General features: G+C 36.2%; 1 protein-coding gene across 1 annotated transcript in view; it reads left to right on the plus strand.

The window, feature by feature from the left end:
- Nucleotides 1-1,152: 1,152 nt before the first annotated feature.
- The window catches only part of LOC129235326 (ATP-dependent translocase ABCB1-like), a 119,592-nt gene continuing 107,718 nt past the window's right edge, over nt 1,153-13,026 (plus strand). The window contains exon 1 of the mRNA XM_054869093.1: nt 1,153-1,285. Coding sequence (XP_054725068.1) covers nt 1,200-1,285 — 86 coding nt within the window. The 5' untranslated portion in view covers nt 1,153-1,199. The remainder of the gene's footprint in view (nt 1,286-13,026) is intronic.

A 13,026-nucleotide genomic window follows, 5' to 3' on the forward strand; every position in this document is an offset into this window, starting at 1 on the left:
ATGAGACTTAATTGAGAGCTAATAACTGAGACGGACAAATTATACTGAAAAAAGTGCACTGCATTGTAGTCTGAAAGTTAAATGAAACCGTTGAGATACTTTAATCATAGTAATCTGGAGAAATATATTTTCTTTATGTTATGGAAGAAAAGTAGTTTTCAAGGAGTAAAAGTTTTTGATTCTTCAGTTATGAGACATTGGTGTTATGTATAGTGCGTGTTTTTTTATTTTTTATTTTTTTTGCCATATAGGCTCTGCTTTGACGAATGTGTTGTTTAAATTATATCAAAAATTCTGTGGAATTATAGTAAAATATCAGTTACGTTATTTTTGAATTTAAGTAAAATAATAAAATAATTATAAGAAAAAAGACGCAGAAAAGTTCTGGCGGATTAAAATTTGATGGTTACTTAAGAAACGTATGAAAAGGTACTACAACGAATCATATGACAAATCTGCTGAAATTTAAGCACGAATTGTCTTACGGGAGCAAGCGGATTGAACCATCATTCTTGCATAACATTGAGCAATTGTGAGATGCTCAACATTGAGCAACAGGTTTTACTCCTTCTGATCCATTTTATGGAATTTCATGCTCAAAAATCAGTTGTTTTATTTTTGAATTAAAGTAAAATATTCAAACAGCTACAAGAAAAAGATACAGAAAAGATGTGAATAATGAAAAGTTTGATGTTTATTTAGAGATGAATGAAAGAAACAACATCGACTGAACAAAAAAGATCTGACGAGATTTGAGTACGAATTTCCTTACGAGGACAAGCGTCTAAAACTATCATTCTTGCGTCACACCGAGCAATTGCCGGATACTCAACATTGCGCAACAGCTGTTACTCCTTCTGATCCACTTTCTTACCTTTAATCGATTCATGTAGACAAGATAAGGACCAACCTACCTTTGACACTTAACAAAAGAAAAAAAAAATAAAGTTCGTCGATTGTTGTGATAAAAAATATCAAGGTTGCCAGCATGGATCTTTAATGAACTTTTTCCATGAGTGGAAAAAATCCTCTGGAGTTGCAACTTGACTGGATAAATACTATTCTCTTTGTTTTCCCTCCTGATCGTAAAACGTATGAGAGGGTACGCTGAACAGGCGAAGCTTCATTCAAAGGGTTGGAAGAGACACGTGTGGGTGGCTTAAATATAGAAGCGCTCGGTCTCCAAGGACGCACGAAAGATGGATAGAGATGCGATTCCAAATGGATATGTTCCAGATCGTCAAGGTGGTGAAGACGATAACAAAAGCAATGACGTTGCGATAAAGTAAGTAAAAAAAAGTTCAGATTTAGGATTTTATTTTCGAAAATTTAACTTTTTTTCTTCAGAAGTGATTTTGGAATTTTGGATTACTAATGGGAATGAAAGATTTTTAAAATACTGTTTTATTAAATATCCCTAGAGGAAAAAGGCTAGAATTGATAAATATGTTTAGATTTGAATATTCCAACGAGTTAATCAGTTCTAATTTCAACTAACCCTTTCAATTTTTCACCAGAAGGTTTTTCTTTCGTTGGCTAAAGTATTTTGGCACAGTAATTTTGTATAATGCTAACAGAACAAAAAAAGAAAAAAACTGCATTTTGAAAACAAAAAGCTAAAAATTTTTAAAGGACAGTTTAAATCAGGAAAATGGACGAAAAAAAAAAAGACTAACTTAAGTAAGAGGTGAATTCAAAGCTAAGTAAAAGTGAAGACGTATTTATTTGGAGAACGCAGTATTTTTCAAGTAGAGGAGAGCGGGGCTAGAAGTTCCGTTTTTTAAACAAGCTCAAAATTTGTGATGAAAACTTAGTTCTAGAATTATTGTTCTGAGATTAAAAATGGAGTAATATATGCCCCTATGATGTAGCAACTGTTTTTTGTGTAGTATTTCGTGCAATTTTTTTTATAATTAATTTTTTAGTACCAAAAGTCGAGAAGGAACAACTTGCCCCCTTCATGGGGCTAGTTGTTCCGCGGGTGGGGCAAGTTATTCTGATATCAACACGACGATGTTAAACGATGATGATTTTGAGATGAACATCGCTTCGAGACAAATATTTGTTAAAGGTCTAATTTATGGTTAAAAAAATAATTATTGATTAAAAACAAGTGTTTATTTAATAATTAATAATGGATATTGTCCGAACAATGAAATGTCTTTCTTAAACTTAAAAAAACTTGACTTATTTCACATTTTAGCATCGATAATTTGCACTTAAAGGTTAAATTATTACACTTGAAGTACAAATATATATGTTAAGGCACAGTTAATAAGCATTGTAATATTATAATACATTAACATAGTAAAATATAGTAGGAATAGAATAATGTAGTAAAATGAAATAAAATATTTAACAGATTCTGTAGCTAATAAGTTACGATAACTAGTTCAGTCTGCAACCATAACAGAAAAATATCTTCGATTTAAGACTGATACGATACTTCGCAGACGATCCATAAACGAGGTTAGTGCAAATGATAACAATGAACTCCCAATTACTCACGAGCGGATATTGTTTTTGTGGATTTGTTTATTTATTGTTTATTTATTTATTTCTTTATTTTTGCGTTTGTAAATTACTGAATATGTCTAGAAAATACTCATTTTAACTTAACATGTGCAAGATCTATTTTTAGACATTCCGATTTGTTTCTTTCTCTTTTTTACCAAAGAAATCAAACTCTCCTCGGTCATCGAAACCTGACTAGTTGAAACCCGATTTTTGCATCCAAACTCCTTGTGCTTGTAAACGAGTGACCGAGCCAGTTTTGCTAGAAAAAATTCTCCTGCTTTACACATTTTTTGGCGTAACCTAAGTTGATTTGACTTGGTTGATCCGTTTGCAGGATTTTCTGTGTTCGTTTGCAATAGTGAGCAACTCTTCTCTTTTTTTTTTGCATTTACGTACATTTTCTACATAGAACAATTGCCACTTTTAGTGTTAGTAGTTTAATCTTTTGCCTCCAGCATCGTTTCGCAAGTTTGAATGTATGTCAGTGTTCTTGATTTTCATTTGCTCTTGTATGTACTGGTGTTGTTTTTCTTACCTATTGTGCAACATCAACCAAATGTCCGCAAAATTCGCTTATCCGCGGTTACCATGGCACCCTATTCCGCGGGTAACCAGGAGTATATTGTACAGGTATGCTATTCTAACTACCATTATCATCGACTTTTGCAACTACCTTTCTCTGGATTACGAAAAGGAAGGATACTTGCGTTTTTAATTTACACCTTCGATATTGAAAGTCCTGCACAAGTTAGACCAGGACGCTAAACTCACAAAGGAGAAGTTACAGTCTCTGGCTAATGACGGCTAAATAGGTAAAGCCTGAACAGATACACTTGCGTAGGATATGATCTGTTTAATGAGACATCTGTCTTCTCTAAGCAATATTGAACTACTTTATCTCTTATGCTACTTTCTCAAACCATCGCAAGGCGACGTAATCAGACTCTAGAACAGTGATTCCCAACCTGGCGGCGATCGAACTCTTCTAGGGGGCGATAAATTTCTGGGGGGCGATAGGGGGCGACCGGTATTCGGATACCTGGTAATGGGAAACTCTTGACCTTTCAAAAACTATATTTATTAAAACAAATCGGTACACAATTCAGAAATATCTTTCAGAATACTTATGTTGTGTAATACCGAACCAAGCATATGGCACATCAAATCAAAGAAAGTTTTTCCCAGAAAAAAAAGCATGTATGATTTACAGCTCAATCAAATCTGTTCGGATAAAAAAATCCCAAAAGCGAAAAATAATATCTTTTATTTTATTGCCGTTTTCACGAGGAAGAAAAAAAAATCTTGTAAGCACTGTCTGACCGTTGACGCCAGCATATTTTTAACTCCTGAAAAGTGTATGGATATGTGTAGGAATGGATTTTTGCATTTACTTATCAGTTGTCATTCAGAATCTTGCAATCAGCGCATAAACCTCCTTACGTAGTTTCTATTGTTTGATTTAATTTAGTGAATTTCTGTTTAATTGTGCATGTTTCGTAGTGTATAAGTTCGATATGAATTCGAAAAAGAAGTGCCGACAGTATTCACCAGAGTATCCAAAATTTGGTTTTGTCACGTCACCGAAAAATGTGCAGTTTCCGCATTGTCTTTTGTGCGATAAAACATTTTCTAGCAATGAAGCGATGAAGCCCTCGCGAATGAAAGAGCATTTGTCAAGAGTACATGGTGACAAAGTAAATAAACCTCTTAGTTATTTTCAAGACCTCAAAACAAAAGCGGATAAACGGTCAAAGGTGGGTGAATTACTTAGAAGACAAGCAACAGATCTTGACAAAGGGCTCCTTGCTTCCTACGAAGTGTCTCTTTTGATAGCAAAATGTGGTAAGCCTCATACGATTGAATAATCTCTTATTCTACTGACTGGCAAAATATAGTTGAAATTTTGCTTGGTGAGGGCTCCAGTAAAAAGATAAGTCAATCTCTCCTTCTGAGTAACAACAGTTTCCAGGAGAATAGATGAAATGGCTGCTGACGTTGAGTGCAAACTCATAAATGTTTTGAAACAAAGTAAATTTGCACTACAGATTGATGAATCAACTGTGACAGATAACAGAGCTATTTTATTATCTTACGTGAGGTTTATTAATGAGCTGAAAGAGATAACTGAGGTTCGCCAGAATTTTGATTACTGATACAAAGGGATCGTCGATTTTTAAAGTGGTGAAGGATTATTTTGAAGAATGACCATTGTGTCATTAATCGTCAATACTTGGCTGCAAAAAAATTGGGTGGTGTTTTACATGAAACCTTACAATTAGTCATTACTGGTATTAACAAGATCAAAGCTAATTCTCTCAATGATCGCCTATTTCGAGAGCTTTGCCATGAAAATGATGAAAAATTCGAATGCTTGCTTTTACATACGTCTGTGAGATGGCTTTCCAAAAGAAACTGTTTGCGCCGTTTCTTTGAATTATTCGACTCTGTAGCTGAGTTTCTCGACTTGCATAATCCTGCTTTAAGTGAGAATTTGAAACAGCGCAAATTGGAACTTGCATATCTCACAGATATTTTTGAAAAAATGAACGAAGTCAACATTAAGCTTCAAGGAAACAAGAAGAACCTCATCAAGGCCAAAAGCATAATTTCAGCATTCATTGCCAAATTCGAAAGCCACAAGGCAAATATTAGCTGTAAAGAATGTATCCTGTTTCCGACTATAAAAAAAAGTTTAATAGTGGATAATGAACTTCCTGAAGAAAATTTTTTAATTTTTATTGATCACCTTGATCATTTAAGAAAGAACATGGAATCAAGGTTTGCAGATTTGGTCAACTTACAAATTCCTGACTGGATTTTAGACACATTTAGTTTTGAAGATGTGGATGAACTGGAAAACTTTTTGCAGACAGAGTTTATGGATTTGAAATTTGATTGAGAATCAAAAATTACTTTCAAGCAATACGGTTAAGAACTTGCCTGGGTGAAGCTTATGGGTACTTACCCACAACTTCGGAAAAAAGTTGAACAGCTCCTCATCTCATTCCTCTCAACACATTTAGTTGAAAGAAGATTTAGCTCTGTAGTGCAGCTTCTCACGAAGCAAAGAAATAGATTGGACATCTGCCTCAAAGGGGACCTTAGATTAAATCTCACTAATATAAAGCCAGACGTCAAAGCTTTAACGGAGTTCCATCAATCACAAGGCAGCCATTAAAAAGGTAAAAAAGAACAAATCTTAACAGTTGAAATTTTCAATTTTTTTCCGGATTTCAATTAAAAAAAAGCATGTTACTGAAAAATGTAGTATTCTTATTTTTGCTAAGTATGTAAATGGCGTTGTTTAATTAAAGCACTTCAAATTATGGTTTTCTTTTTTTTTCTCTTTTTTTTGGGGGGGGGGGGGAGGGGAAGGGGTTAAGAATAAAAAAATTCAGTTTTAAAGCTAATTATTGCTTTATCATGCACTTTTTGAAACTTTAAACTAAAATTAGGCGTTCAGTAACATTAATCTTCATTAAAATCAGCTCCATCTAGTTTGTGTTTTTAAGAAAAGAACGTAGGGGGGGGGGGGAGCGATAGGTGTAATTTAACTTCCAAAAGGGGCAATGGGGCCAAAAAAAGGTTGGGAACCACTGCTCTAGAACAACAACAAATTTCGCAAATTTCATATTTTCATATGAAAGTACGAAAGATATTTTGATTCTCATTTTTATCATCAAAAATTTCATATTTTTCTATCTGTTTATAAGTAAACAACGAAATATTTTCGATAAATCACCGGTGAGAGTCGACATTCTCCGATTTCTATATTTTACAGTAACGAATATATACATACACTGCTTGACAATTGCTAAGGAACAAGTGATTTATGCAAATTTTTGTTTCAACCGCCTGGCCAATGGAAATACATTCAAGTTCAGATGGCTTGGTAGACCAAGACTCGTTATCTACATAAAAGACAGTGCATACACGCTCAAGATTTGTACGAAAATTCACGCTGTTTGGTTTTTAACAAAAATAGTGCTGGATGTTAAAAAAGGTTTTTCTCTGACATTCTGTTTGGTTCTTGAAACACTTAAGAGTAAAATGTCAGCAATACATCATTTGAGTATCTATGATCGTGGACGAGCGGTTGGACGACTGGAAGCAGGTCAAAGTATCACCACTGTGACTGCTGCAATGGGTGTATAATAAAGTGCAATCTCCAGATTAAAGACGGCGGAAATGTTTTGCAAAAGCATGCCGGGGGTCGTGATAGGAACACCACACCTTCAGAGGATCGCTGTGTACCCCTAGTGGCAAAAAATAACAGAAATTTCACTCTTGGACAGACAGCTGAAAATCTAACAACCGCTACCGGTACTCATGTTTCTGCAAGAATCATCTCGCGGAAAGTAAATAATGTCGGTTTGTATGCACGGAAGCCCGTACGTTGCATCCAAGTTCAACCACGCCATCGTCGAGAGAGATTACGCTGGTGTAATAGCCCCAGAGCCTGATTAATGCATGGTCCAGCGGGTCCATGGACCTGGGCACCACAATTTTAGGGGCACAAAAATAGGGTAAAATTTGTTCTTTCTGCACTTTTTTGGAATTATAACTTCGGAAATGTACCGATTATCTTGCAAGAGGGGCACCAAATTTTACCTGGACCTGGGCACCATTTTGGCTTTATCGGGCCCTGATAGCCCAGTCAATGAAGGTAAAAAAAATGCTTTGTCGCAACTAATTTAGGGAAAGCTGAATTTTTGCAGGATGTTAGCAAATAAAGTATACACTAAAAAGCCACAAAGTCCCGATCCCACCCCTCTTGCTTTCCCCCATCCCCTCCGAAACATTGAAATAGCAGTACTATGATTGTACGCTTTTTGTGTCGCAACTAATCACGGGAAAGCTGAATTTTGGCAGGACGTTAGTAAATAAAGAAAGCACTAAAAAAAACACATCGTCCCGACCCCTAACCCTCTTGCTCCCCCCCCCCCGCCACCCTCTCCGAAATACTTAGACCATCAAGAGCAGTACTATGATTATTCCCTTTTTTCGCAGCTAATTAAGAAAAAGCTGGAATTTTGCACGGTGTTAATACATAAAGTGTACACTAAAACCTACACAGTCCCGAGCCCAATCCCTCTTGCTGCTCCCCCCCCCCTCCATCCGAAACATTGCACACTGATCAGTTCAGTAGTATGATTATAAGTACAGCTTGAAAATTTATGATGTTACCGGGGTGTTCCTTTTTTATTTCACTCCTAACAATATTATAAACCAGTGGTGCCGAACCTAAGGCCTAGGTGCCGTATCCGGCCCGCGAAGCTGATCCGTGTTGCCCGTTGTTTTGTGAAATGTTACAACTCGAAAAGCACGATTAATGACAATGTTACAAATTGTCAGCCAAATATTTAGAAATTGTTTTCTGAAAACATTGTTGGGAAACCACTGTTATACACAAATTATGAAACATACACTTTTTATGTAGATATCTCAGTTTCACCATTTTACCAACTTAATCATATTCAGAAATCTCACAACAAAAACCAAAAAGTAACTTCAACAAATTAACAGCTTTTTATCATTACGTCTTGGAACGAAGTGATTGAACAAAATTTATAGATAGATTTTATATGAAAATAGTTATTTTCTTGAAATGGATCAGCAATGTAATAAGGGGCCATCTTCTAATATTTCGTTGGTTTTGTCTGAAATATTGTTACAGTGCATTCCACTACAGTGTCCACACATAGACGTGCAATCGAACCTAGCTTTACGACAGATGCAGTTTGAAACACATAATCTTTTCAATAGATTTTCAATGGATCTCTTCTTTCTTCTGCAAGATACTAATTGGAGAAGTTCACTTGAAGCAGAGGTAATCTTCATAAACTTAGGAATCAGTCTGTTGCATGAAGTATAATGCCAACCTAACTCTTCTGGGAGAAGTTTAAAACCTAACCGAGTTTGAATCTGGTGTTGACTCTAAAAACTCTGGTGGAAACCTTAAAAAGATGTTGACGAGTGACGTTTGAAGTTGGTGGAAGTTTTGATAAATCAAAAGTGGACTTTAGGGACATTTTTGTGATTACTTGCTTTTCACAAACTTTTGTTCAAACTTGGTTAGGTTTTAAACTTCCAGCAGAAGAATGGGTTTGGAAATAGATTTCAAGCAACAGACTGATTCCTAAGATCATGACAATTACCTCTCTGCTCCAAGTGAAATTCTCCTACTAATATCTTCCAACTGTAAAACATTGTGTTACAAACTGTATCTGTCGTAAAACTGGGTTCGATTGTACGTTTATGTGTGGACACTGTAGTGCAAGGCATTGTAACAATATTTCAGACCAAGTCAACAAACTGTTGAATGACCCCTTATAAAAGAAAAATTGTAGTTATAATAAATTGATGCTTTTTTTTTTAATGCAACCTGTTTTTAACCGACTTCAAAAAGGAGGCGGTTATCAGTTCATACCGTATGTATGTTTTTTTTTTTGTTTGTCCACTCATAGCGTCTCACCTAGTGAACCGATTTTGATGATTCTTTTTTTAATGGATAGGGGATGGCTCAACTTAGGTCCCATTACTATGTTTGACCATATTTGTTCTATAGAAAAAAAATTATGGGCAAAAAACAGTACATTTTATGCAATTTCCCTATTAAATGATTAAAATGATATTGTAGCGAAGTTCGCGATTTTCATCCGTGGATAACGGTGGCTTAGTGGTAGAATTCTCGCCTCCCACACGAGCGACCCGGGTTCAAATCCTGACTAGGACAAAGTGAGTTTTACTAAAATTTCGTTTCTACTGTTTCCCGTATTTTCTCGAATGTTCTATTAATTTCTGTATCTTTCCAAGTCTGGAAAGTTTCAGCACTTTCTCAAGTTGTATATAAGGAGATGTAACGTTTATTCGTGGTTCTGAATAAAGATCTCGGAGTTGATACTAACGAGTATTCGCTTCATTTGGCTTTCACATTGTCTTCGCTATCTTCATCTACGCGACAATATGAAACTCATTCTTATAAAAGTTTGGTGCCATATAACATTAATAGTAATTGTATGATAATTTTGAATAAAGGCTTTTCTAAAGCAATACAGTGATATAGAGCCGAACTTCTTACTAGGTAACTTCTTACTTTTACTGAAATATCTACATTAACACTAAAAAGAATGAAATAAAAAAATTTTGAAAAAAAAATAGAACCGACTTCAAAATTGCTCTAAAAAGTGAAAAATAATTTTATTCTGAAAACACCATCGATAATGCTTTTAAACATAATTTTTGAAGTTGGCGCAAAAACGATCGATAAAATCATTCACAGCCATAACTCAACTACAACTATAAATTTAACCAGGCCCAGTTTCTTCACTATCACATAAATTATGCATTGATGACAACATATTTAAATAACGATATAAATGTTTCGTTCGTAACTTTGGATGCTTTTCTGAAAAAAAATATGAACAATGCATGGTTACACTGGATTTTACGTTTTGTTTTTGCGCCAACTTCAAAAATTATGTTTAAAAGCATTATCGATGGTGTTTTCAGAATAAAATTATTTTTCACTTTTTAGAGCAATTTTGAAGTCGGTTCTATTTTTTTTTCAAAATTTTTTTTTGAGAAACCAGTTGCTACATAGTCCTCAAGTTGTAACATTTCGCAAAACAACGGTTCACACTGATCAGTTTCATGGGCCGGATGTGACCCGTGGGAAGTAGGTTGGGCACCCCTGGTTTATAATATTTTAAGAAGTAAAATAAAAAAAGGAATACTCCAGTATCATTATTAATTTTCGAGCTGTAAGCGTATAATCATAATACTGCTATTGCAATGTTTCGGACCGGGCGGGGGGGGGGGTGAAAGCAATAGGGGTACTGTCCAACCACGGATTGTATGGAATTTTCAAACGTCCAGATAAGACGAATCTATCTGAATGAGGGGGAAAAGTAAAAATTTGATGCTGTTATTCCGCTCATTTGAATGAGACTCTGCTTCTGCAAAAGCTGGCATCGCTAAAAAAATAAGGGATTCATCCATTTCCGGCTGTAAAACGGATGTTTGTCTTTCCATACAATCCGTGGTCAGACAGTAGGGACTTCGTGTTTTTTTTAGTGTATACTTAGTATATCAACATTTGAAAAAAAAATCAGCTTTCCCTTATTTAGTTGGGACACGAAAAGCGTATAATTATAGTACTGCTCTTGCAATGTTTCTGGGGGGGGGGAGAGAAAGAGGGGTGCGGGTCGGGACTTTGTCTTATTTTAGTGTATATTTTTTGTATTAACATCTTGAAAAACATCCGCTTTCCCCAAATTTGTTGCGACACGGAAAGCGCATAATCATAGTACTGCTTTTGCAGTGTTTCGGAGGGGGTGGGGAGGAAAGCAAGAGGGGTGGGGATTGGGGCTTTGTACTTTTTAAAGAATACATTGCGCACTAACATCCTGCCAAAATTCCGCTTTCTCTTAATTAGTTGCGACACGAAAAGCGTACAATCATATTACTGTTCTTGCAGTGTTCCGGAGGGGGTGAGGGGGGGGGGGAGAAAAAGTGGTGGGGGTCGGAACTTTGTACTTTTTTGAAGAAAACATTGCATACTAACATCCATCCAAAATTCAGCTTTCCCCTAATTAGTTGCGACACAAAAAGCGTCTAATCATAGTACCGCTATTGCAATGTTTCGGAGGGGGTGGGGGGAAAGCAAGAGGGGTGGGGGCGGGACTTTGTATTTTTTTAGTGTATACTTTATGTACTAACATCCTGCCAAAATTCAGCTTTCCCCTAATTAGTTGCGTCATGAAAAGCGTATAATCATAGTACTGTTCTTGAAATGTTTCGGAGGGGGTGGGGGAGAAAGCAAGAGGGGTGGGGATCGGGACTTTGTATTTTTTTGGTGTATACTTTATGTACTAACAACTTGCAAAAATTTAGCTTTCCCTAAATTAGTTGCGACACGAAACCTTTATTGACTGGGCTATAAGGAACATGTTGGTGGGATCATCAAAATTGGTCTAGAGTGATGTTCTCTGACGAATCTCGTTTTAGTGTGACTAGTGATTCTGGTCACCAACTACTGTGGAGAGAGCGTGGAACACGTTATGCACAAAAATTTGTTTGCGAACGTGATCGGTACGGCCCAGGCGTCAAGGTGTGGGCAGGCATCATGCACAATAGCAGAACACCGCTTCACATTTTTGAATAAGAAAGCGATACGTCGCAAATGTATTGCAGATATGTTATGCTGGACCATGTTTGTCTTTTTAGCGGGGCTGTAGGTCCAGACTTTCTCTTTACGGACGACGATACACTGCCACACTTGAGCATTGAAGTGTCAGACACACTGCAAAGTTAAAAAATTCTCCGTATGCAGTAACCTGCTTACTTTCCCGACATAAGTCCAATTGAACTTGCCTGGGATAAAGCCCTCGATCCGTCTTTAGCCTGAGACGGAGGGACGGATACAGGGCTTTAGCCTGGGAGGCTCTTTGCAGACGTGTTGCGCGAAGAACCGTCCCTCCCAAAACAGTACAAGAACTCAAATCCGCAGTGAGAGAGGAGTGGGAAAACATCCCCCAAGCACTCCTCAATAATTAGTGGGGAGTATGGAAAACAGATGTAAATTGTGCATCAGTGTCCCTGGTAATCATACATCATATTAAGGTACTCATGTCTCCATCATTCTGACCTAGATCATTTTTTTTTGTGGTTGTATGAAAATAATTTAAGTAGGATTATTTTTTTATTTTTAAGTTTTTGCTTCATTGATGCAGTAATATCTGTATTATTTTGTACTTATAATAAAGGCACATCCTCTCTACTGACTATATATTTCGCTCAGTTTCTTTAATCATTATCTATTCTTAACTATTCCAAAAAACGTAATTGTTCCTTAGCAATTGTCAAGCAGTGTATAATATTTATTTATATGTGTTTTTATTTACTGTACTGCTGCTATAGCTAAATAGGGGCAAGGAGTTTCGTGGGGCTAATTGTCCCTCGGAACAACTTGTCCCACAAGCACAAGTCCTTTTAGGTTAGATAACGAAACGTAAATCGTTCCCTCGCAATATTTTATAATGCACAATAGATATTTGCATAAAACACCAAATAACTAAACTCTATCATTTAAATTTCGTGAAAAAGACCAAAAAGTTCAAAAGCGAAAATATTTTCTAAAGTAGATCAGTGATGCATGTGCTCAGCTTTTAATATACCGGACGCCACTGGCCTGGCTAATATGACTGCCATCGGTGCGCTGAAACATTCTATTTTACCAGATATTTACAAAATACATTTATCTTTTTTCTTCATTTAGCTATTTCAAAGGAAACAACTTACTCGCGGAACTTTTGCCCCGCCCTCCCCTATGCACTGTTTCATTTCAAAACAAATGCTGGCAATCTCTGTATCGGAAAGTCAACAGAATCTTCTTGCAGTTCAAGTATTTAAATGAATTTGAAGCATATTAATAAGTTATATTTATATTAAGAAAAATATACATCGTTGGTTAAAAATTAAGAAAACGAAAGAGGGGGGAGGAGGGGG

This window comes from Uloborus diversus, chromosome 1 (assembly GCF_026930045.1).
Source record: "Uloborus diversus isolate 005 chromosome 1, Udiv.v.3.1, whole genome shotgun sequence".
Lineage (NCBI taxonomy): Eukaryota > Metazoa > Arthropoda > Arachnida > Araneae > Uloboridae > Uloborus > Uloborus diversus.